The sequence below is a fragment of the Malus sylvestris genome, chromosome 2 (genome assembly GCF_916048215.2).
Source record: "Malus sylvestris chromosome 2, drMalSylv7.2, whole genome shotgun sequence".
Lineage (NCBI taxonomy): Eukaryota > Viridiplantae > Streptophyta > Magnoliopsida > Rosales > Rosaceae > Malus > Malus sylvestris.
The window spans coordinates 36,227,566-36,251,049 of NC_062261.1; the positions used below are offsets into that span (position 1 = coordinate 36,227,566).

General features: G+C 39.2%; 1 protein-coding gene and 2 long non-coding RNA genes across 4 annotated transcripts in view; 2 read left to right on the top strand and 1 right to left on the bottom strand.

The window, feature by feature from the left end:
* Positions 1-23,484, bottom strand: part of LOC126588959 (disease resistance protein RUN1-like) — a 60,279-nt gene that overhangs the window by 33,923 nt on the left and 2,872 nt on the right. Inside the window, exons 4-5 of one of the 2 annotated variants that reach the window (XM_050254141.1) lie at positions 22,962-23,450; positions 21,968-22,824 (exon numbers count right to left, since the gene is read on the bottom strand). The exons of the other annotated variant lie outside the window; for it this stretch is intronic. Coding sequence (XP_050110098.1) covers positions 22,120-22,824; positions 22,962-23,450 — 1,194 coding nt within the window. The 3' untranslated portion in view covers positions 21,968-22,119. Of the gene's footprint in view, positions 1-21,967; positions 22,825-22,961; positions 23,451-23,484 lie in introns of those variants that run through there. 2 annotated transcript variants of the gene reach the window in all.
* Positions 3,881-7,626, top strand: LOC126589232 (uncharacterized). The gene is made up of 2 exons (XR_007611775.1): positions 3,881-6,625; positions 6,753-7,626. It is a non-coding gene; the product is annotated as an uncharacterized LOC126589232 (long non-coding RNA).
* On the top strand, positions 10,754-13,117 carry LOC126589221 (uncharacterized). The gene is made up of 3 exons (XR_007611773.1): positions 10,754-11,193; positions 11,904-11,967; positions 12,740-13,117. It is a non-coding gene; the product is annotated as an uncharacterized LOC126589221 (long non-coding RNA).

A 23,484-nucleotide genomic window follows, 5' to 3' on the forward strand; every position in this document is an offset into this window, starting at 1 on the left:
TTTTTGGTGATAATTCGACTTTCCGGAAGATTTTTTATGCAAGGCCAATTGGAGAAGGAAGCTAAGAGGTGGAAGATCATTGTATCCAAATTTCATAATTTTTCATGGAGCCAAACGTTCCAGTTTTCAAAGTTAATCATGCAGAAGTTGTTTTCTCGTCAGAACTGCGCAGCTGTGGGAGAATAGAGATTTGAAGGCTTTCCTGATTTTTCCTAGTGGCGTGCGATATATGCTTGGAAATATAAGAGATCAAGCTACGTTTTCCATATTTTTGCAGAATTTTCCAGAAGATAAATCAACCCCAAAACTGGCGTGCAATACAGATGATGTGTTTCCCAGGTCAAGGAGAATTCTTTCCTAGATTCTCTCATTGATTACTTAGGAATTTGTTCTCTTTTAGGAGAGTTTTGTATCAGACTTTTTAGGATTTTGTTAGAAAAAATAGGGTGCTCTAGTGACACGCCCCAATCCCGATATTCCTCGAACACCAGGATAGGCATGTGATGGCCGACACCTAAGGGTGACGAAAGTCATTTATTAAACGTGTTCAGAGCATACAACTAACTAGAACACTAAAAGAAATAATATAAAATTCAAAGAATAAAAGAATGGGTCATACACCGAGAGAACTCGAAGATGCCAATGCGGAAGTGCCCGGACGCCGGGATTGTATGCCTCGATTCTAAGTTCTGGAGGGGGCGCAAAACAAACATGAGTGGACCAAGTTGATATATATATATATATATGTGTATATATATATATATATATATAATAAAACATTTATCAACATACTAACCCTCAGATTTTATGAAAACACATATATCATGATAAACATAGGTTTTCTAAAACCTAGCATGTCGTGCAATGTCTCAAATCATAACTTGTATATATAATAATCACTAGTGAATGTCCGATAACCCCTAGCCCCATGCCGGCTCCCCGTCTCTGAGCAGACAGTCAGAGGAAAATACACTTTAGGCCCCATGCCGACTCCTCGTCCCTGTGCTAATAGCCAGAGGAAACACACTCCAGCCCCTATGCCAACACCAAACCGTCGCTTGGGACGGACTGGAATTTATCCCTACGTCCCGTAGCGAAAAGGACCACTAGGTAAGTACAAAACCATTGAACATATATATATTGAAAACAACTTCATAGTATAAAGTCATCCATCATCTATACTATAAAGAGGTGTTCAAAACATGTTCTAGATATCATATCGTCATCCATTAGATATTCTATAAGAACACGGGTTATAGAATAATTCAAAATAGCCTCAGTAAGCATGTTATCTCACAAAACGTTTCATAAAATGTAATCATCAAATCATGCTTTTCATGTATGCATTTCTACTATTAAAACATGCATTTTTAAAAGGGGTCCACTCACAGATACTTCGCCGCTGAAGCAAATAATTGCCCCTAAGCACATAAAAGGTCCAATTAATAAAACTATACTCAAACGATTTAATTTGGGAAAAAAAATATCGAAAACAGATTCAGAACGTCGAATTACCCTAAGAAGGGTCCCGGATAATTTCGCAAACGTCAATAGAATATTCCAGAGAACCACAAAAAGGTTTGAGCCGGCTAGGGTTTAGGGTTGGAAGGGTTAAAGGGTTTAGGCTTAAACTTTTAGGTGGGTTGAGTTTAGGTTTTTAAACTAAAAGGGTTTAGGGCTTTAACATATAAGGCCCAATAGCATTTAAAACCAAAAATAAATAAAACAAAAAATAAAAAAAGTTGGAGGGTTCTAGGCCCAAAGGCCTAAACTAAAAAAAAGGTTTGGGGTTTAAAGTGCACGGGCTCTAGGCCCTCACAGTAATGGCCCAAAAGCCTTTAATTAAACAAAATAAAATTAAAACAAAATAAAAAGAGAAATGGGTATGGCTTGGGCTTGGCAGGAAAGGCCCGAAGGGCCTATGTTTGATGGGTCACAGGACCCAAGGAAGAAGAAGGCTTCTAACTTTATATGTTCATAACTTTGTCAATACTCAACAAAATCAAGTGATTCAAAGATGGAAATCGTAGCCCTCAAAGATACGAAGAGAATGGTACCTCGCACACCATCTAACTCGCCGTGTTTTGGCCGAAAAACGCCTCAAAAGCCTCTGAGGTCGCCGAAAACTGGATAAGATTCAAATATATATAACTTCTTCAATATTCAACGAAATTGGGTGAAACCAAAAGGAAAGTTATAGTACTCAGCGGGACGAAGAGATTAATTCCTTGCATGCCGGCCAAATCATAATAATTTAGTCAAAAATTACCTCGAAAGTGACGGAATCCTCACCAGAAATATGGGGAAAGCTCCCCAAGTTATTTCCCCAAATACCATATTTTAACAACCACTAAGCCTTCTAGACTACTAGGAAGGAAGATCGAAGGGTGTTTTTGACTTACCTTGTCAAAAATCACTTGCACTGTGACTATGCAGTGCCTAGACGAGAGAGAGAACGTAGAGTGGTGAGGGAGAGAACGATGAAGGTCAGATGATGAAGATGATGGTGAAGTTCTCCTGTTGGCTATGTGTATGTATGTATGTATGGGTGTGTGTGTGATGATACTTAGGGAAGGAAGGAGAGAGTGCAGAGAGAGTTAAGAGAAGAAAGAGGGAAAGAGAGAGAAAGAAGAGGGTCACGGGAAGGGAACACAAATAAAGGGGTGGGCCCCTTGGGCTCACCAATTAAGAACTAAAAACCATTTTTAAATAAAATGGGGGTGGGGTTTAACATCTAGGCTATCTTAAAGGGGAGAACGGAATACAGAGGATTATTCGAAAGTGAAGGAGAAAAGCTTAGCGTGCTCTTACCATTCTTTTCCGGGTTTTATCTTTTCCATGACTTCTTTTGTGATTTTTTATTATGACTGTGTAACTATACTACTTTTCTAAGGTTTATGATGAAGTCATGACATGATTATTCCCGAAGTATCTTGTTAATTATTGTTCGATTACATGCCATGTTTAGTTCTTAATCTTTGTGCTTAATCTATTCTAGTTTCGAACGTTCTTGTGACTGACCATCATTGTGAACATGTTTCTAGATAATTAGATAAATCTAAGAGGATGACCAATCAATTAGGTTTATTGAAACTAAGATTAAGAAGAGTAGACAAACTAGTGAGGATGACCAATATTAAACTAGTCCTACTTGGTTGACATAATTCTTCAGTGCTTAATGAGTTTTTATGTGTTTAACTGTATGCCTAACCAATAAGATATAGTTGTCACGTATAGACACACGAGTTGATGCCTGACCACGGATTAATTCATATCTTAGAAAGAACAACCTTAAATATTGGCATGGTAATTGGAGAGTAATCGGCTTGAAGAAAAGGGAATATGATTGTTATTGGTGGATTCATGACCTTAGGCTTTCATCATATTAATTTCTCTTAAACTTTCATTCATTGCGTGTTTTCGTTATTCATATTTCTAGTTTAATTTTAAATTGGATTTTAAATTATTTTTCGTAGTCAATTCACTAATCATTCGTTTCCTAGTTAAGTTTCAAGTAATCAACTGGTTGAATTGATATTACAAGCAATCTCTGTGGGATCGACCTTGTATTTGCATATATTTCTACAATTGATTCGTGTCCTTTTGAGTTTAATGAATTTTTTTTTTCAAATTTGTCTCCCCTTACTGTTATGGATGCATCGCTTGTTAGGCACGTGGCGGACGTGTGCTACCCTGAGAAATTTGGTAGGATTTCAATTCCCATCGTGAGCCCAGAGGGCCAAACCCTTCTAGCCCACCAGTACTTCCAGATGGTGTGGTGAGTCCAATCATTCGGCAATTTCTGGGTGCTCGTTCTGGAGGTTCAATGATTCGCTCAAGACGGTCAAGGCGAGATGATAATGGCAGGCGCTGGAATAATTGCTTCTCTGCTCCTAGTAATGGTAGAGCAAGAGGTTTAGCTCTTTTTTGTTCTGATGATGTACCTCTCAGAGTTACCAATTCTTCGGCACACCACATTGATGCTGAAATTGGAGCTATTGGTGATCTGATACACTGGCATGTTACTGGGTTCTATAGTTTTGCTGCTACTGTTGATCGGCATAAATCCTGGGACCTTATTCGTTAGTTGCGTTCTCTAAGTTCTCTCCCATGGCTCATTTTTTGAGACTTCAATGAGGTTCTTCTGGCGTCTGAAAAAACGGGTGGAAGGGTTCGTAACACTTCTCAGATGCAGGGGTTTCGTGATGATGTAGGAGGCTGTAATTTGGGCTTCCAAAGAGATGTGTTCACGTGGGCGAACTCGATCACAAAGTGCCGTTTGGACCGAAACCTAGCGAACTCAGGCTGGCGTAATCTCTGTATACACTCGCAGGTTTTTCATCTTGCACCGCTCACATCTGACCACATTCCTATTTTACTCCAAGTCAAGCAAGGACCAGAACAAAATCGTAAGCAATTTCGTTTTGAAGAAGCTTGGTTACAATGGGATGACTGCACTCAAGTGGTTGCAGCAGCTTGGTCCAAAACGATTTTTGGTATGCCCTATTTCCGTGCATGTGAGAAGATTAAGTCAGGTCGCATTGAGTTGTTGAAATGGAACGTTCTTTGGCGTCTGTGAAGGAAGAGATAAAGATTGTTAGGGACCAACTGAAATTTTTCTTCCAACACCCCTTGGGTTTGGCGGAATGGGATCTCGGTAGTTCTCTCCACAGTAAACTTGGATCATTACTCTCTTAGGATAAGTCTCATTGGAAACAGCTTTCTAAAGTAGCTTGGCTTTGGGATGGAGACAGGAACACTCGGTATTTTCATCAAAAGGCTTCGAATCGTCGCAGGAAAAATGGCATAAAAAGTCCCTTTTATGCTAATGGTGTTTGGCAATCTAATCCATGTCTCCTCATTTTGTTTTCAAAAATTCTCGGATATTGTCGGTGAAGATGTGGTATCTGCCGTGAAATCTTTTTTAGCTTCCGGTCGCATTCTCAAACAACTGAACTAACGATGGTATCTCTTATACCCAAGGTTGCTGACCCACAGAATATGTCCCAAATACGGCCAATTGCACTGTGCAATGTTTTGTATAAGATTGGTGCAAAGGTCATTGTGAACCGTTTAAAAGGAATTAAGGATGCGATCATTTCTAACCAACAATGAGCTTTTGTGCCCTGGCCATTTAATCTCAGATAATTCTCTTGCGGCATCCAAAGTTGGGCATTATCTTCACAACCTTAGGAAACTTGATATGAGTAAGGCATACGACTATGTGGAATGGGGTTTTTTTAAGGAAAGTTATGTTGAAGCTTGGTTTTGATCCTCACTGGACTAAAATCATTATGAGTTGTGTTAGTTCCATTTCGTATTCCTTTCTGGTTAATGGCGCGATCACAGGGTACATCTTTCATACTCGTGATCTCTCAGACAAGGGGATTCCCTGTCCCTCTATTTATTTCTCTAGTGAGCTGAAGTCTTAACTAGAATAATTGCACGAAACGAGCAGTTAAGGCATTTACATGACGTTTCCATTTGTCGTGGGGCTCCCAAGCATTACCCACTTAATGTTTGTTGATGGCAGCTTCATGTTCTTCAGAGCCTCATTTCAAGAGTGTTGACATTTAAAACAGATTCTGAAGTCTTATGAATTGGCATTACGTCAGTGCATCAATTTTCAAAAATGTGTGGTATCGTTCAGTCCCAATATTAGACGAGATATACAGGATTATCTAGCGGACTTCTTGGGGGCTAGTCGGGTTGATGTACAAGATCGTTATCTAAGACTTCATATTGTTCTTGGGTGAAACAGTTCGGAGCTGTTTGATCATATAAAGGACTGTCTCTGAAAAAAGTTAAAGGGTTGGAAAGACAAGCTCCTCAGTGCAGCGGGAAAAGAAATCCTCATTAAAGTGGTTGGTCAGGCAGTACGCATTTATTCAATGAACTGCTTTCTACTTCCCAAAAATTTCTGTGAGGATTTGTAACGCGTATTGTGTCATTTCTGGTAGGGAGACAACGAGGACACTAGACGGATTCATTGGCTTTCTTGGGAGAGTATGTGTTGTCCAAAAGATGAGGGTGGTCTTGGGTTCCGTTCGCTTTATGATTTTAATCTCGCCTTCCTCGCCAAACAAGGCTAGCGGCTGCACCATAACCCGGAATCCTTAGCATCCTGATTACCTAAGGCTAAGTACTTCCCCCATAACTCTTTTTGGCAAGCTACTTTGGGAGCTGCTCCGTCAGCGTGCTGGAGAGGTATCATGGAGGTGCAATCAATCTTAGAAAGAGGTTCTTGTTGGCGAGTGAGGGATGGAAGCCCATCCTCATCTTTTCCGTCCTCTCACACCCCCATCCCCGTCTTCGTTGATTCTCTCAATCCCGCTGAATGGCAAACTCCCTCCAGATAAGTTAATGTGGCACTATGATTCTAAAGGGTTATTTTTGGTGAAAAGCGCATACAAAGTTGCATACGCCTTGCGCGATGAAGTTTCGTCACATCCGAGCTCTACCGGTGTCTCGATGTGGAAAACTGTATAGAAAATCCCCAGGCAAAAATATGTGTTTGGAGGGCCAATCTCAACATTCTCCATACTCGTCCTAATTTGGAAAGAAAAAAGTGGCGGTGGATAATATTTGTGTCTTATGTAGTTCCTTTCCGGAGTCGACACTTCACGTATTTTCTGATTGTCCATTTGCTCGAGTGGTTTTTTTCTCCTCTAAGTTAAAGTTAGGTTCAAGGCTTTCGGTGTAATCCTCTATGTCTGACCGGGTCTTGTTGTGTTTTGACTCGCTCCCTGCAGGTCAGTTGAATACTTTTCTAATGCTCATTCACTCTATTTGGCAAGGCCAGAAATTCTCTTTTGTGGGACGGCAAAGTCGACAGTCCGGTGTTGGTGAACCATCTGACTAAACTACCCTTGAGGGCTTCTTGATGGCTACGCCTGTCTCCCAATCCCGTGCTTCCCAAGCACCGACTTCCTCGAGTCTCCCACAAGCAGGTTGGATAAAGATTAATGTGGATGGTTCACTTAATTCTTCTTTTAATCTGGGAGGTGTTGGGGCAGTATTTCGCGACGAAGCCGGTAGCTATGCTGGAGGTTTCGTTCGCCAAATACACGCATCTAGTCCCACGATGGTAGAACTGCTTACTGTCCGAGATGGCCTCTGCTGGACTATCAACGAAACTTGCTGAGGATTATTTTGGAAAGTGATTCTTTGCAAGTTGTTCAAGCCATTGGTAGCCTCCAAAAGGGGTCTTCTCACATGAATTTGCTTGTGGAGGATATATGCGTTAGCATATGGAGATTGGAAGCCTCTCAGATTTGTCATATTCGACGATTTGCCAATGTAGCAACATATCGTATGACCAAGTTGGTTAATTATTCAAATTCTGTTTTTTTGTTGGTATAAGGAACCTCTAGATTTGACTTTGGATACTCTTTTAAGTATTGTCTGAGTTTGTTATATTTTGAATAAAACCACTATTGTTTCTCTAAAAAAAAAAGGGTGTTAGATTATCCTTTTTTTTTTTTTTTTTTTTTGTACTTGAGAAATATTATAGTTTTTATTATTACCCTAAGGTCATCTTCAACTGAGGAGGCTAAATATAGCCTCATCCAGAACTATAGCCCTGTAAGAAATTATTTCTTAATGAATTGTTTCATGTTATGTTCATATATCATCTTAGCTAAAAATAGCGTGTTCAATGAGGTGCTTTCTTACAACAAGGTGCTTTCCCCATCTATTTCTTCTCATGAATCATATACAATAGAATATCAGCTACAACAGTGATTGTGTATACATATATATAGTGGAGAGAGATTTTGTGATGTTTTGTTTGAAAGAGGTGAAGGGGATAAGAAGCAACAGAGAAACTAGAGTTTTGGTTTTGCGTAAACAGTGGGGAAACAAAGAGTGTGATAGAGAGAGGGAGTACAGATTCGAAGGGATTTGATTTAAGGAAACGAAAAGTTAAAAAAAAAACTTTCCATTTAATGAAAAGCTCTTTTTAAAGGTATAGTGAATAGTATCAGAGAAATGTATAAATGTGATTTTTTGTTAAAAATGAACAGTACCGGAAATGTTTTTTAAAACTCTATTTGATTTATGCGGTGCAAAGAGTAGGATTTGACCGAGTTGGTGGAAAGGATAGTTGTTGGGCCAGCAAACAGGCGGCAGCCAAATTGATGCCCCTTTCATCATATTTTGTGACACAATATGTGCTTTAAAATAATGTATTTTATTCTTAAACAATGTAAAAAGACGAAAAGCCCCCTATTGGGCGTATTGAATAATTATGGAATTTTGATTTAAATTCTAATTTCTCTTTTTTTTTTTTTATTAAATTATTTTTTGTACTCACAAGTGCGGGGCAAAAGCAAAATTGAAATTGAAGTTACGAATTTATATTAATCGAGGGTATTTTAGTAATTTCAAATAGGCTAATGATTGTGGGTTTAATCCCAGACCGTCTCTCCCTTTCCCTCGTTTCTGCAAACCAAGTCCTCCGCCTAACCCTTGGTCACTCTCCCTCTCTCTCTAACTCCCACGAGCACCAACTCTCACCACCACCCATTTTTCGTCCAAAGTTCAACCCCAAATCACCATATTCGATCTCTCTGTGACTTAGGGAACACGAGAGTGCCCTTGTTTGTGGGTTTCGGTGACTACGTGGGTGAGCTTTGTGCTCCGAGGCTCTCTAGATGGTTACACGGTGAAAACCAACAAAAATGCTGTCGATCAAGCTCAGGGCTCATTCCATTAAATTCTAGGTAATATTTTCTAGCTCTAGCTCTGTACATGAATTCTGAGTGGAAATCAAAGGTTTCTAACTTGTGCATGTCGTGTTCTTCATGTTTCCAGAATCTGGCGAGTTGGTCCGGCGAGTTTCCATCGAATCCGAGGTGGATTCAACTCCATTTCGTCCAAAATAGAGTTTATTTAAACCTTTGGACCTTTATATGTGAATGTGGGTGAAAATGGGTGCAATTCGAACAAATTCGAAGCCCTTACCGGCTTCTGAGTTTTTCTGCATTTCCCGGCTAGGACAGTCGACAGTCAACGGCGATCGCAGTTAGGAATAACGGTGATAGCAGTTAATACATAAAAAATAATGGAATCTTCTGACGACAAAGGTATATTCCGTCTCCTTCTTACAAATTTTCGACGACCGGCGTGTGGCTCCGGTTCTGTCGACTTCATCTGGCCATTTACTTCCCCAAGTGGATCGAGGCAGAACCTCTATTTAGGATCATCGTGGCAACGGTGAAATCCTTTGTCTGGAAGAACATCTATCATTTTGGTATTCCCCATACCATACTTACAGATAATGGGTTACAATTTACAAATTCTGAAGTTACAGAGGAACTGGCTGGAGTTTTATGGGCATAGTAGACTACCACTAGCAAGGAAACTGGAGAAACTCCATTCTCCATGGGCTATGGGACAGAAGCCATCATTTTAGTTCCAGTTTTTGCGATGCCCAACCTATATAGAAAAAGAAAGGCCACCCTGGAAAATGCTGGAATTCTGAAGTATATCCTTGACTTCGCAAAAGAAAGCTGAGAATGTACGAAGAAAAAAGAGGGCTCCAATGAAGAATAACCCTCTCAAGAATCTCAACGCCCTTCTGCGGATGGAACCTTATGTAAAGGCTGCGAGGAGGATGTCGCCAGCAGGTTAGCGAGGGATGAATGTTATGGAACATACCACGAGAAGCAAGGTTGGCTGTTAAGAGGTTATGGCTTATCTTTACTTTGCTTGATATTTCTTGACAAAGACAAATATGACTATGGTAAGTTTCTTGGTTAAAAATCCTAATCATTGAAGACTCAAAGAGGGAATTGAGTTTAGAAGATAAGGCATGAGATAAAGGAGGAGGTTTCATGGTGTAGCTGAAGGTTTAAGGGAAAGTGTTTTGAAAGACTGAGTCAAAGTGGAGCTAGTTAAAGATGAAGTGCCATAATATTTCGCCGTTGAATTCGAAAGTCTTTCCTATAGATTCATGTGTCCAAAGGTCGAAGTTTCTTGGCGATGCATAGAGCCGCTCCTTGTTAAATGTGCACAAGCAATATCTCGGCCCAACTACAACCATCATCAACGAAAGCATCGTTGAATAATATTTGGCAGCTCCCCAAACACTCATGAATGGTTAAATATGAGGAAGAGTAAAAGATAAGTACATAAATTGCCAAGGAGGGGATCATGGTAACAATTCATCTGTCCTAATTAATTTGATTGCTAGGATCAAGCCTTAAGACTGGTTTGAGATTGCTTAATATTTTATAAAAGCTAAAGTTAGGGAATTAGTCATGTTTTTAAAATGGAATAAATTTTTTTTTTTCAAAATCATGGGTTCAAAACAGCCGAAGCAGCTCTACTCGTGATTCTCAAAAGAGCATTTTTTTCAAAGGAGGTGGGTGGACAGTGCTAATTCATGAAACTTCCATATTGACAATCATACCGACTTCTATTTTTCCTTAACTTAGTGTGCTGTTCATTTCTAACATGTTCTCTCCATACCTCTCTCGCCGTTCCTTTCCAGCTCTCTCTTGTCGTTCGAGAACTCTATGTTCGAGCTCGATCTCTCCCTCTCATCTGGTTCAAGAACTCTTCACCGTATATTTCCTTCACTCAGCCTCTAATTTTACTTATTTCGACATTTTTTTTGTTGGGATTGAAATATTGAATTGGATAATTGGAAGGTAGAATTGGAATATCTGGGGTTATTTGAACTTCCTAGGCTCAATAGCATATTGGGTTTAAGTTTATTGATCGGTTAAAGAAAATGGACCATGATTGTTAAACCCCACCCCCATATTTTCATACTATTTCTATTTTTCCCCTAGAACATATTTGTTATCTATCAATTTAGTCCCTTATTCTCTTTTAATCCTAACCTTTGATCTAGAAATGTTGTTTCTCTTAAACTGCCATGTGGCAGCTCTCAGATCTCTCCCTTCTTCCCTCTCTTCCCGAAACACTCCCCATCATAGAACCTCTCTCTTTTGTTTTTTTTTTCCAGTTTCTTCTCTCTCTCTCTCTCTCACACACTCTCTAAGCTCCGAGAGCTTCTCTCTAGCTTTCACCTCACTTCCCTCACAAATCAAACCTCAAAAACCATATATTAGGAATCCTTGAGACCTAACGAACTCAATGGTACCCTTGCATGCGCCATCTGAGCACCGTGGGTTTTTCTGCCATTGAAGCCGAGAGCTTCAAAGCTCTAAAACTCGAACCCAGGTGAGGATTGTGTTCCTTCTTCAAATTTCTGGGTTATGCATGTTGGTTTTATGACAAAACTCAAGGGTTTCGATCTCAGTTTTTCCCTATGCTAATAATCTAGTTCCGACGACGAACTCCGGCGAGTTCGTAGGTGTGTGTGTGTACAGGTGTGTATGTGTGTCCGTGTGTGTGTGTGCGAACCGTGTGCGTGTGTAGTGTGGGTGTACTGTGTGTGTATGTGTATGTGCAAGTGTGTGTGTGCGTGAACCGTGTGTGTGTGTAAGTATGCATGCTGTGTGTGTGTGTTTATATATGTGTGTATATATATATATGCATGTTGTGCGTGTGTGTGTGTTTATATATGTATATATATATATATATATATATATATATATATATATATATATATATATATATATATATGCATGTGTGTGTGTTTATATATGTGTATATATATATATGCAAGTGTGTGTGGTGCAGTGCATATGTGTATGTGTGTGTCCGTTCATATGTACATGTGTGTATGGATACGTTGTGCAAGTGTGTGTATGTGTGCATGCGTGGGAGTGTGTGTGTGGTGTGTGTGTGCCGTGTGTGTATAAGTATGGGTTTAGGCTTAAGCCCAAACTCCCTCCCGTTCCTAACCTACCCAAACCCAAAACCCATTTCTATTTCCTAAAACTCTATCGTTTGTGTAGTTTGATTAAGTTGTACATTTTCATGCTTAGGTGAAGTTGCTAGTGGAGACTTCCTTAATCTTTTTCTGCACAATTCTGCTGCTTCGGAGTATCTGTAAGTGGAACACCTTCAAAAATTGCATGTTTTATTTATAGAATTGCATAATTTAATAGCATGCCTTGCAGAATTATTGATTTGATGAATACTTTACAGGAAGCATGATGATTTGATTATACGTGATTATATATATATATGTTTTGAATTATTTCCATTATATCGTATTTTCTATAGAACCCTCATTCTGGTAGACTATCTGATCGATGACGAGAGGATGCTAAGAATGTGTTTCAAATGACTTTCGAACACCTCTTCGTAGTATAGAAGATCGATGAATTTATGCTACGAAGTTTTATTTTAGAGATGAATTATGTTTTGTGCGTACCTAGTGAACACTATGCCGCCTGGGGCGAGGATCTGGTGTTGGCATTGAGGCCGGGAGAAATAATCCCTAGCGAAAGGCTGAGGGACACGGAGACAGGCATTGGGCCGGGAGGGAGATATCTCTGGCTACGGGCATAGAGACTGAGGTGCAGGTATTGGGCCGGGAGTATTATTATTCAGTACACTTACTAGCAGCACAACTTGTGTTATGCTTCCTAATACGATTTCTGATACGATTTCTGATATGATTTCTGATATGAGTTTGATTTGCAGATAGTTATATGAATTATTTTTATGGCATGCTAGAGGTTTTGAGAAACCTATCACTTATTATTTAGTAGTTTTCATTATCTCAACTATGGGGGTTAGTATGTTCATAACGGTTTTAGTATTATGTATGTATATAAACTTGGTCCACTCACCTTTGTTTTGCGCCCCCATTCAGGTCTTAGGAACGAGGACTACGAGGCATCATACGAGGCATTCCCCTACCAGTAGCAGTCTATATTCCACTTGTGTAATATTTGTAATGATTTTTCCTTTTGTGATCTTGACTTCGAACGTGTTTTGCGCACTCTAGATATTTCCCTAAACTTTGTTTGTAACTTCTTTTGGATTCAGATGTTTAATCGTGCGTGTTTCTCCTAATCATTTCTCTTGTATTTCAATAAATGGCTTTCGTCACCTCAGGTGTCGGCCAGCACGTGCCTATCCTGATATTTGGGGAATATCAGGGTCGGGACGTGTCAATGATGAGTCAAAATAATATTATATATTTTACCTTATTCTTAGTATAATTTCGTAACTATTTCGGTAGAATTTTGATACTTTGTTTTATATTTTCAATGTAGGATATTTGACTTCCTCTGAAGTAAAACGTGATCAAACAGACGAAGTTTGGAGTGATTCAAATTGGAGGACGTTCGTGTGTCTCTTGGCGTGTTCGTATCAAAATTTGGGATTTTTCTACCAAGCGGTTATATGAAGTATTGTGCATTGCTGGAAAGTGACATTTTTGAGCTTAAATTGCATTTTTGGAGCCCAAGATGACTTCATATGGGGTTGTGGCCTTCTGGAGAAGTGTTTAGAATAGTCCAAGCTTTAAATCTAGCTATTTTGAGCCAGTTTTGGAGCTGATATGGGTCTAAAACGTGGCTGTGCATAATTTTGGGCAAATTTACCAAGTTAATTTAGAATTATGTTTCATATTTTATTTCAATTTATTTGATTTCCTAGTCTTATTCTAAGACCTTTTACTATGAGGATTTGAATTAGAATAGTATAAATAAGCCTTTTTGGCCGGCCCTAGGGTTCTCTCTTTTTGCATTTTTGGAGAGAAGATTTTGGGCAAAGCTTAGAGATTTCAAGACTTATACATTCAAGGTGTTTTCATTATTTTTCTATTTCAATAAAAACTTTGTGATTTTTAATTATGAATATGCGTAGCTAAATTTCTTTTGTTAGGGTGAGGCCATGATCCTTAACAATAATATGCAGTATCTTTTTAATTTTCTTATGATATTATGCATGTATATTTTGAATTATTAATCACTGTTTTAAATTATCTATTTGTCTTAGTGATTCGTAATCATTAGGATATTTAGAAAAGTACTTTGATGTAATTTTGGTGGAGGGTTGTCCCTAAAATTGACTAAGGCTTCTTGTGATTAATATGTGTAGTTGCTTAGGATGGACGACACGTCTTAAGGGTCATATGGTTTTTCAAAAAGTTTTCACAGAACTTAATGAGTCTTGTATGTTCACATTCGATCTGGACATCACGGACGGGTTGCATGTTAGATATACGCTTTATGTTAGAGGTTCCAAGTATGATATATTTTAAGAAAACCTAACCTTCAAAATATGCATGTGTAATTCATAGGAAATTATGAGAGTTACATAGGATTGTTAGGGTGACGGCGGAATCCTAGTACTTTCTCACTTTGAATTCTAAAAAAATTGTTTCCTTTTTTATTATTTAAAATTGCAAATTTTAGTTACCTTTTTAAATAATTTCTCTTTTCTTAATTTAGGTCATTAAATCAACCTTTCCAAATCTTTGTTTTTAGATAATTAACTAAGATTTTGGTTTTGCATAAATTGTTTTAAATAATCCCAGCGGAAAACGATCTTGCTTGAGTTGTTTCTACTACAACTATCTTGTTCTCTTGCAAGTATTTTGTGTGATTTTAACCTCTTTGCGCAGGTACCTAAATATCCTATTAGGCCCCAATTCTTTGTAGGCTTCTTTGAAGTATGCATTATATAATTAATTGTATTTCAATTAATTCGAGAATGTTACACTATTATTATATATTTGAAGATAATTAAACTACGTTATTTCAATATTTTAAAGTAAATTCGTCATAACAATTATTTAGAATTGAGACTAGATAAAGTAAAACAGATTATAAGAAACTATTATAAACATTGTATTTAAGTGTGATTGCGTAAATCCTAGATTAGATTTTATTCTACTTATTCTTCCCTATTAGGACTTGTATTCCTTGGAGGAGAAGGATTATTCCCTCCCTTATTACTAATAAAGACATTGCATAGGGTGAATAACATATCATCTACACAGCCCTACAAACACATCTTTCTCTCCCTATTCTCTCTTTGCAGTGCGCCCCCTCTCTCCCCTGTCAAATAAAATAAGCCACAACACGTTATCTGCATGCTCCTACCACTGCGCTTAGGAATTTGACGTGGAAGTTTTCTGCATCAAACCAGTTCATCACTATCATCACGCAATCAGTTCTTCCAAAACAACGGTTTTTATCTCGACATTTTTGCGGCCCAGATAGCATGAACACTCAACATAATGCATGACCCAACTTTATGTTTTTTGAATTTTAGATTATACATAAATTGTGTATGCATTATATCCATAGTTGTTGAATTATGTGAATTGATATTGTCATGTATTGCATCAAAAACATGTCCATGCATTGAATTATATATTGAATATACATGAAATTATATTGAATTAAAATCTAAAATTTTGAAAAAAATAAAAAATAAAAACTAGGGATCTTTCAAGAAACACATCCCGTCACCACCACACCGTGAGCCGCTGGCTTCCAAGTCGTGCCGAGTCAAGCCACTAGCACCAGGCAACCTGTGTGGCTGACCCTAGCCGTGAGACCACAAGCTGGAGCCATGGGCTCCTGGTTTGAAACCCAGCAAAACCCGACGCCTTCCATGGTGACTTCACCATCGCAGATGGGCATGCATCCCAACCTTGACCCTGAGTCATCGTTTCGACGTCCTAACGAACGTCCTTCACAATTTTTGCCATATTCCTTCAAATCTTGTTGGATTTTTTAGAAATTTCGATTTGAATTTCTAGGGTTTTGATTGAAATGATGAGATTTCTCTATCTATCTTTGTTTATATTCGTGATGCCCATTGATTCATGAACTTGCCCTGAGAACTTTTCTTCCAAAACACAGCCGCATAAAGCGACGAGGCCGGTCTTCTTCCCCGATGAGCGTACCCAATTATGGCCGGAGTGTTTTTTGGTTCAAACCCAACCCCAGTTAGGGCTTGGTTTATCTCAACCCAAAGCTAAAACCAACTATTGGTTTTGGGCTTGCAGATTGCAGCCCACACTCAGCCCATATGACACCAACCCATAGGGCTATGGTGTCCTTGTGCACAAAACCGCACCAGATCCTAGCCCGTAGCTGGTGAGTCGGTACACTTGCACCGTGACACACCTGATCACAGCCCCCCAAGTTTGTGATGTTCCCATGTGCTGCGATGCACTGGATCACTTCCCCGGGAGCACCTGCAATGCGAAGCAGTGGATCCGTGCCTTTTGCAGGCCCTATTGGATCTAGCCTATAAGCTTTGGCCTACTTTTTCAGCCAATTCTCTGGTCTTAGACCTGCAGCCTAGCCGAGCCCAATTTTTAGGCCTGGGCCAGACAGTCCTAATTTTCTCAGCCTACCTGTGGGCTTTGATCCATTGTTTTGGGCCCCGAGTTTAATTGTTAATTATTTTAGACAATTTGGGTTTTATAATTTTTTCACCCACACTTTAATTTTGGCCAAATTTCCAAATAATTAATTCAATTATAATCATAGACCCTGAAGATCTATTCGCATATTTTCTTGTTGCATATTTATGTGTCTACAGGAACATATGAACTTGAAATTCATAATTCTTTCGAAACCTTAAGTTTCTAGAAACATGTCTCTTTTGAAAACCTGAAATTTTCCTTTAAAACGTCATCCATGAAAACCCGAAGTTTTTTCATGTAAATTTAAACCAATAAATGTCTATTAAAACCTAAATGTTATACTCCTATGTGAATTGATTGATTTTTCTCCATTACACTAACCACATTCTTGTCCATTTATTTTGTGATAGGGACATGTCGAATTTGAACAAACTCGACTTCACCGCTTTAAAGGTCTTTGGAAGAAACTACCTTGAGTGGGTTCAAGATGTGAAGCTCCACCTCACTCAAAGAATTTGTGTCCCACCATTTAAGATGAGACGGACAACCCAGTTAGCGAAGCTGAGAAAGCCACTGCCATGATCTTTATCCGAAGACACATTCATAATGCAATGCAAACTGAGAACCTTGCTGAGGAAGATCCACGTGTAGTTTGGGTCGCTTTGGCTGTTCACTTCGATCACCAAAAAGACATCTTCTTGCCTGAATCAAGACATGACTGGTAGCATTTGCACTTCCAGGTCTTTAAGTCTATGAATGAATATAATTCTGAAGTTTGTCAAATCCGATCACTTCTTAAGTTTTGTAACGAGAACTTGACTAAAGAGGATCTCTTGGAAAAAACCTATTCGACATTCTCTGCTATCAATATTGTCCTGCACCAACAATATAAGGCTTAGAAGTTCACTAAGTTTTCGGATTTGATCTTTATTTTACTTCTCACTAAAAAGAAGAATCAGTTGTTGATGAAAAATCATCAAGCTCGACCTATTAGGACGACTGATGTGCCTGAAGCACATTATGGCATAAACCAATGCCCAAAATGCCAACATAGGCGTGGTAGGGGCAGCCATAAGTCACCCAGTCAAGGTCAACAGATCCAATGCCCATTTAAGGGAGGAAAACAAGCCCAGAAGTACCCTAACATGACTCTCAAGTCCCCAAACTTCAAGAATAAGGGCAAAGCACCTGACACCATGGACACAGATATGTGTTACCACTGTGATTCAAATGACCATTGGTCCCGTGTTTGCCATGCTTCCTAGAAGGTTGTAGCTGAATATCATTCTCGTCGTAAGAAGTTTGAATCAAACTTTGTACAAGTGGATGAACCGGAGAGTACCAAGATGGAGGTTTCTGACTTTTAGAAGGCTATTACCCCTATGGAAGATTAGAATCTTAGACATGCACTATTTTTAGTTGCATTTTAGAACAATGAGGCTGAATTCCACCTAGTGGCCAAACACCTCCTTTTGTTTTTGGTGATTTGTTTTTGGATATTAATTTTTTTTAATTACCATCCTAGAATACTTCAATCATTTTGAATGGATATTTATTTTGAACTTTTATACATGTGACCAATTCAAATTAATTTTTAATTCTAGGTATTACTAGTGGGAAAGTTAGTTGTCTGGCAGATAGTGCAACCATGCACACCGTTTTGTGTGAACACATCTATTTTACTAACTTCGCACCTAAGAATGCACCTCTGAAAACCCTTTCAGGCCCATCTAACCTGATCGAAGAATACAGTAAGGCACATATAACGTTGTACAATGGTACAATCTTGACCATTGAAGAGACACTTTATTCTCCACATTCTGGAAGAACGTTGTTGAGTTTCAAGGACATTAGAGATAATAATTACAATGCTGAAACCTATATAGAAAATGGAGTGGAATATTTGTGCATCATTTCCTACGAATATGGCCAAAAGCGTATTCTAGAGAAGATAAAGCGTATCCTGAATGGTCTGTATTCTACAAACATATGCCCTATAAAGAGCCACTATGTGGCTTGCCCTACCTCAGCCAACACACACGAAATTACACTTTAGCATGATCGTTTGGGACACCTTGGACGAATAGCAATGCGTCGTATCCTCAAATCATCACATAGGCATCCACTAACTCGAAGTTTAGGTTCGATTCAAAGAATCTCATGTCAAACCTGCTCCATGGGAAAACTTATTATTAAGCCTTCTTATGACTAGATTCGTTCGAATCCTCCTATTTTTCTACAAAGGATTCAGAGGGACATTTGTGGACAAATTCACCCTCCCTGCGAACCATTTAGATATTTTGTGGTATTGATTAATGCTTCCACACGTTGGTCACTCGTGTGCTTGTTGTACACAAGGAGTGCTGAATTCTCCAAATTGTTGGCTAAGGGTATCGACCTTAGGGCTCACCACCCTAATTATCCGATCAAAACTATTCGATGGGATAATGCTGGAGAATTCACATCTAAAACTTTTGATGACTATTGCATGTCGGTTGGGGTTGAAGTTGGACATCAAATACCTCATGTTTACACCCAGAATAGCCTGGAATAGGCATTCATTAAGCGCTTACAAATGATTGCTCAATTGTTGGTCATACGTACCAAGTTCCGATCGTTGCTTGGGGCCATGCAATATTGCACGCAACCATGTTGGTTCGCCTGAGGCCTGGTGCGACCCAACCAAATAACGCTCTTCAGTTAGTTACCGGATATAAACTCGACATATCGTGAATTTTTTGTTGTGCGGTCATTAGGGGGAGATAAGAACATCATCGACACTGAAGATCGACATGAATTATTGTAGATGACTCTGACTTTGTCTCATTTAGATCCTCGCACCGCTCAGTCTGAAACTAAAGTGCAACATATATTAGATCTTCAGAGTGTAGCTCAGAGCATGCCAGATGCTTTCACTGATCTAGCATGAGTGACAAAATCATATATTCTAGCTACGAATGTGCCTGCAAAAATGGATGTACCAAATGTATGGCGGACTTCCTTTCTAGAGGCCTGATACGCCAATTTGGTCGATTCACATACATTAGCGGCTAGCCAATCCTCTGCCTCTACACAAAATCATGGTAGACCACTTGTTTCAAAGGATTCACACCCTAGAAAAAGAAACCCATGGCACAGGCCCCTGTTGAGCCTATCGTGAATCCGACTGTCGCCTACTCATTCTATCCAACTCGTGAGGAAATTCTAGATTACGGAAGCGTCCTTGAAGAGACTAATCCACCTCCCGGGATCCGTGAGATTTCGGTCCATTATGCTATCTTGGATGATGTTTTGTGTAGAAATGAGATGATCATCGACAATGCATTAACATATGCAGTAGCTACTGAGATCATGTTGAGCAATGACATTGAACCATGTTCCGTTGATGAATGTCGATATGGAACTTATTGGTCAAACTGGAAACAAGCAATCCAAGTTGAACTCGATTCACTTGTGAAACATAAGGTGTTTGGACATGTAGCTTCTACTCATCCACATGTGAAGCCTGTTGGCTATAAGTGGGTTTTCGTTCGGAAGCTTAATGAGAATAACAAAGTTGTGTGTTACAAAGCTTGTCTTGTTGCACAGGGTTTCTCACAATGCCCCGAGATTGATTATGACGAAACTAATTCACTCATTATGGATGTGATTACTTTTCGCTAGCTTATCAGTTTGGTAGTTTCCGAAAAACTGATCATGCAATTGATGGATGTAGTAACTGTGTATCTCTATAGGGATCTTGATATGGAAATCTATATGAAAGTTCCCCAATGACTTACATTGACTGGATCAAATATTTCCAAAACCCGGAACACGCTCGCAATTTAGCTGAGGCATTCACTATATGGTTTAAAACAATCTGGAAGAATGTGGTATAACCGTCTAAGTAAGTATTTGACTATCAAGGATATGTGACAACGAACTTTGTCATTGCGTGTTCATTAAGAAGTCAAATTTTAGTTTTGCGATTGTTGCAGTTTATGTTGACGACATGAACATCATTGGAACTTTTGAAGAGCTCAAGAGAACTGCATCGCACCTAAAGTCAGAATTTGAGATGAAAGATATAGGAAAGACTCGATATTATCTCGGTTTCGTGATAAAGCACACTTTGGATGGAATCTTAGTACATCAATCGAACTACACCCAGAAGGTGTTGTGCTGCTTTAACGAGGATAAAGTGAAGCCTCTGAGTACTACTATGGTCGTTCGATCGCTAGATGAAAAACAAGATCCCTTCCGTCTTCCGTCTTCCGTCTGAAGGAGGATGATGAAGAGATTTTGGAGCCTGAAGTTCCTTATCTAAGTGCGATGTGCGCTTTATTATACTTAGCTCAATGCACTAGACTCAACATCACCTTCGCTGTTAATCTTTTGGAAAGATACAATAATGCACCAACACGCAGATACTGGATTAGTGTTAAAGACATCTTCCGTTACCTTAAAGGTACTACAGATCTGGGCTTGTTCTATCCCCATGGATCCTCGAGTGATGTCACACCCCTTTATCTCGAGTTGATTATCACCTTGTTGGTTATGCCGACGCATGATATTTATCTATCCGCACAAGGCATGTTCTCAAACGGGTTACGTCTTTACTGTTTGAGGCACCATAATCTCTTAGAAGTCAACTAAACAGACCTTAGTTGCCACTTCGTCTAACTATGCTGAAATTCTCGCCCTACACGAAGCAACTTGGGAATGCTTCTGGCTGAGAGTAGTTATGGGCCGTATTTAAAGATCCTGCAATCTTTACCCGTAGTTAACATCCCCATGACGATCTATAAAGATAACGCAACATGCATCAAACAACTCAAGAAGGGTTACATCAAAGGAGACAACACCAAGCACATTGCGCTGAAGTTCTTCTTTTCACATCAATAGCAAGAGCATCAGAAGATTGAAGTCATGCAAATCCGTTCACAAGACAATTTGATCGACCTTTTCACCAAAGCACTACCGAATGCGACGTTTCAGAAGCTTGTTCAAGGAATAGGTATGCGTAAACTTTCTGAGTAGTAAATTTGGAATTGTGTCGAACTCAGGGGAGTATCCTGAAGTATACTTGCTTGATCTTAATGTACTCTTTTTCCCTACGATTAGGAGCATTTTTTCCACTGGATTTTTGCTACCTAACGAGGTTTTGATGAGGCAACCACATTGGGTTGATCACATCCCTAATGACCTCCCGTAGACGTTTCATTTGACTTTGCATCATTCACGCATTTTTCCTTAGACTGTCTATTTTGTCCCCACTCGGGTTTTACCATAACCATAGGGCTTCTTGCGAAACTAAGTTCCATATGAAAGTTCCTACTTTACTTTGAGGCTAACGTGTTCTTAGAATCAGTGCCAGCGAGTCGACTTTCTCAACTCTACTTGATGCCGAATCCACTTGAGTATTTACACACTCAAAGGGAAGTGTTATAAACATTGTATTTAAATGTGATTGTGTAAATCCTAGATTAGATTTGATTCTGGTTATTCTTCCCTATTAGGACTTATATTCCTTGGAGGAGAATGATTTTTTCCTCCCTTATTACTATAAATAAAGGCACTATGTAAAAGGAATAACACATCCTCTACACAACTCTACAAACAGATATCTCTCTCCTTATTCTCTCCCTGCCGTGCACCCCCTTTCTCCCATGTCAAATAAAATAAGTCACAACAGAAACAAAAGTATATGTAACAAATTGACCAATATTTAAACAACCTAAATAAATTAATAATACATCTCACAACATGTCTTTTTGGTCATTTTACACAGTTGCATTGGTTTTATATAAAAGTTGACTGACATTTTTTTAAATTTGTTTTTGCTAAAAACACTTTTAGCACTATAGTTTACCAAACACTTACCTGTTTTTCACAATCTCACCCCACATTAAGGACAGTTTTGAAAGAAAAAAAAGACAACATCCTGTTTTGGGAGTTTGGTTCTCATCAGAGGTATCAAAATTGCCTGGTCCTGCCTCATCATCACGCCCATCAATACTAGCAGACCTCAATATGTTCGAAGGTAGGTTCTCACCAGATGCGTCATGGCTTGTTCTTGCCTCATCATCGTCTCCTGCCAAACAATCCTGATGTGGGTTGAAATCATATAGGTCAGGATGCGAATCATCCCTATTTTCATTCATAAATTTGTCCCATACAAGATCAACCGCTATTTGCTTCACTTTTGCAGAATTATCTCCAGGCCCAACAGGCCCTACAAAAATCTTGATTTCATCCCCTTCTTGCCATTTGAGCACATCCTTCGATAATTGCCCCTGCCAAAGATAATGGTCTTCATAATCACAGAAAGTTGGTACCGAGGCATATGTTATGTGGGCGAGCAAAGCAGTACACTTGGTTTTATTTCGAACGGAAATGCCAAGCGGACAATCCTCAGGTCGTTTGTCTGAAGAGTATACACAGCACAGAGTTAACCCTTCAAAATTACTACTAACAATTTGAGGCACTACGAAACAGACTTCATCACCGCCGAAATATCCGAACCACTCAGGAATATAATTTCCATCGAGGAAAATGCCACCATATCCACATGAAGTCCATCCCTATACCACGTAGAATAAGATTTGTATGAGCAGCACATTGTAATGAATGCATGTTTATACATGTACATGTTCGTCTCCGTGTGTGTGTGTGTGTGTGTGTGAGAGAGAGAGAGAGAGAGAGAGAGAGAGAGAGACACCTGCAGCATCTTCTTCCTAAAATCAGCAGTGAGATTTGTGCACCCTTCCATATGAATCCTTGTCATGGACTCTAATGACTTGTCCAGGCCCGGAATCTCAGTGAGTTTGGGGGAGTGATTCACGTGCAATACTCTCATCCTTGACATTTCTGAAAAATCCGGCATTTTTTCCAATGCAATGCACTCATCCGCTTCCAGGATTTCCAAATTTGTTGGTAAATCAGGAATTTTCTGAAGGTTTGTGCAATTATTCAAACACAATGTTTCAAGCTTTGAAATACCACTGAGACTTGGTAGGCTACAAAAACTATTCCTTCGAAGATCTATCTTAACAAGTTTCTCAAGTTTACCAATGGACTGGTCGATGCCGAGCAAACACTTACAGTCTTGAAGTATCAATTGCTCGAGATTTGGGAGTTTTGAAAAGTTCGGTGATTGTGTTAGGTTATGGGAATGACTTAGATTAAGAAACTTCCACTTCACAAGCAACTGTTAGATAAAAGGAAAAAAATTCAAACTAAAA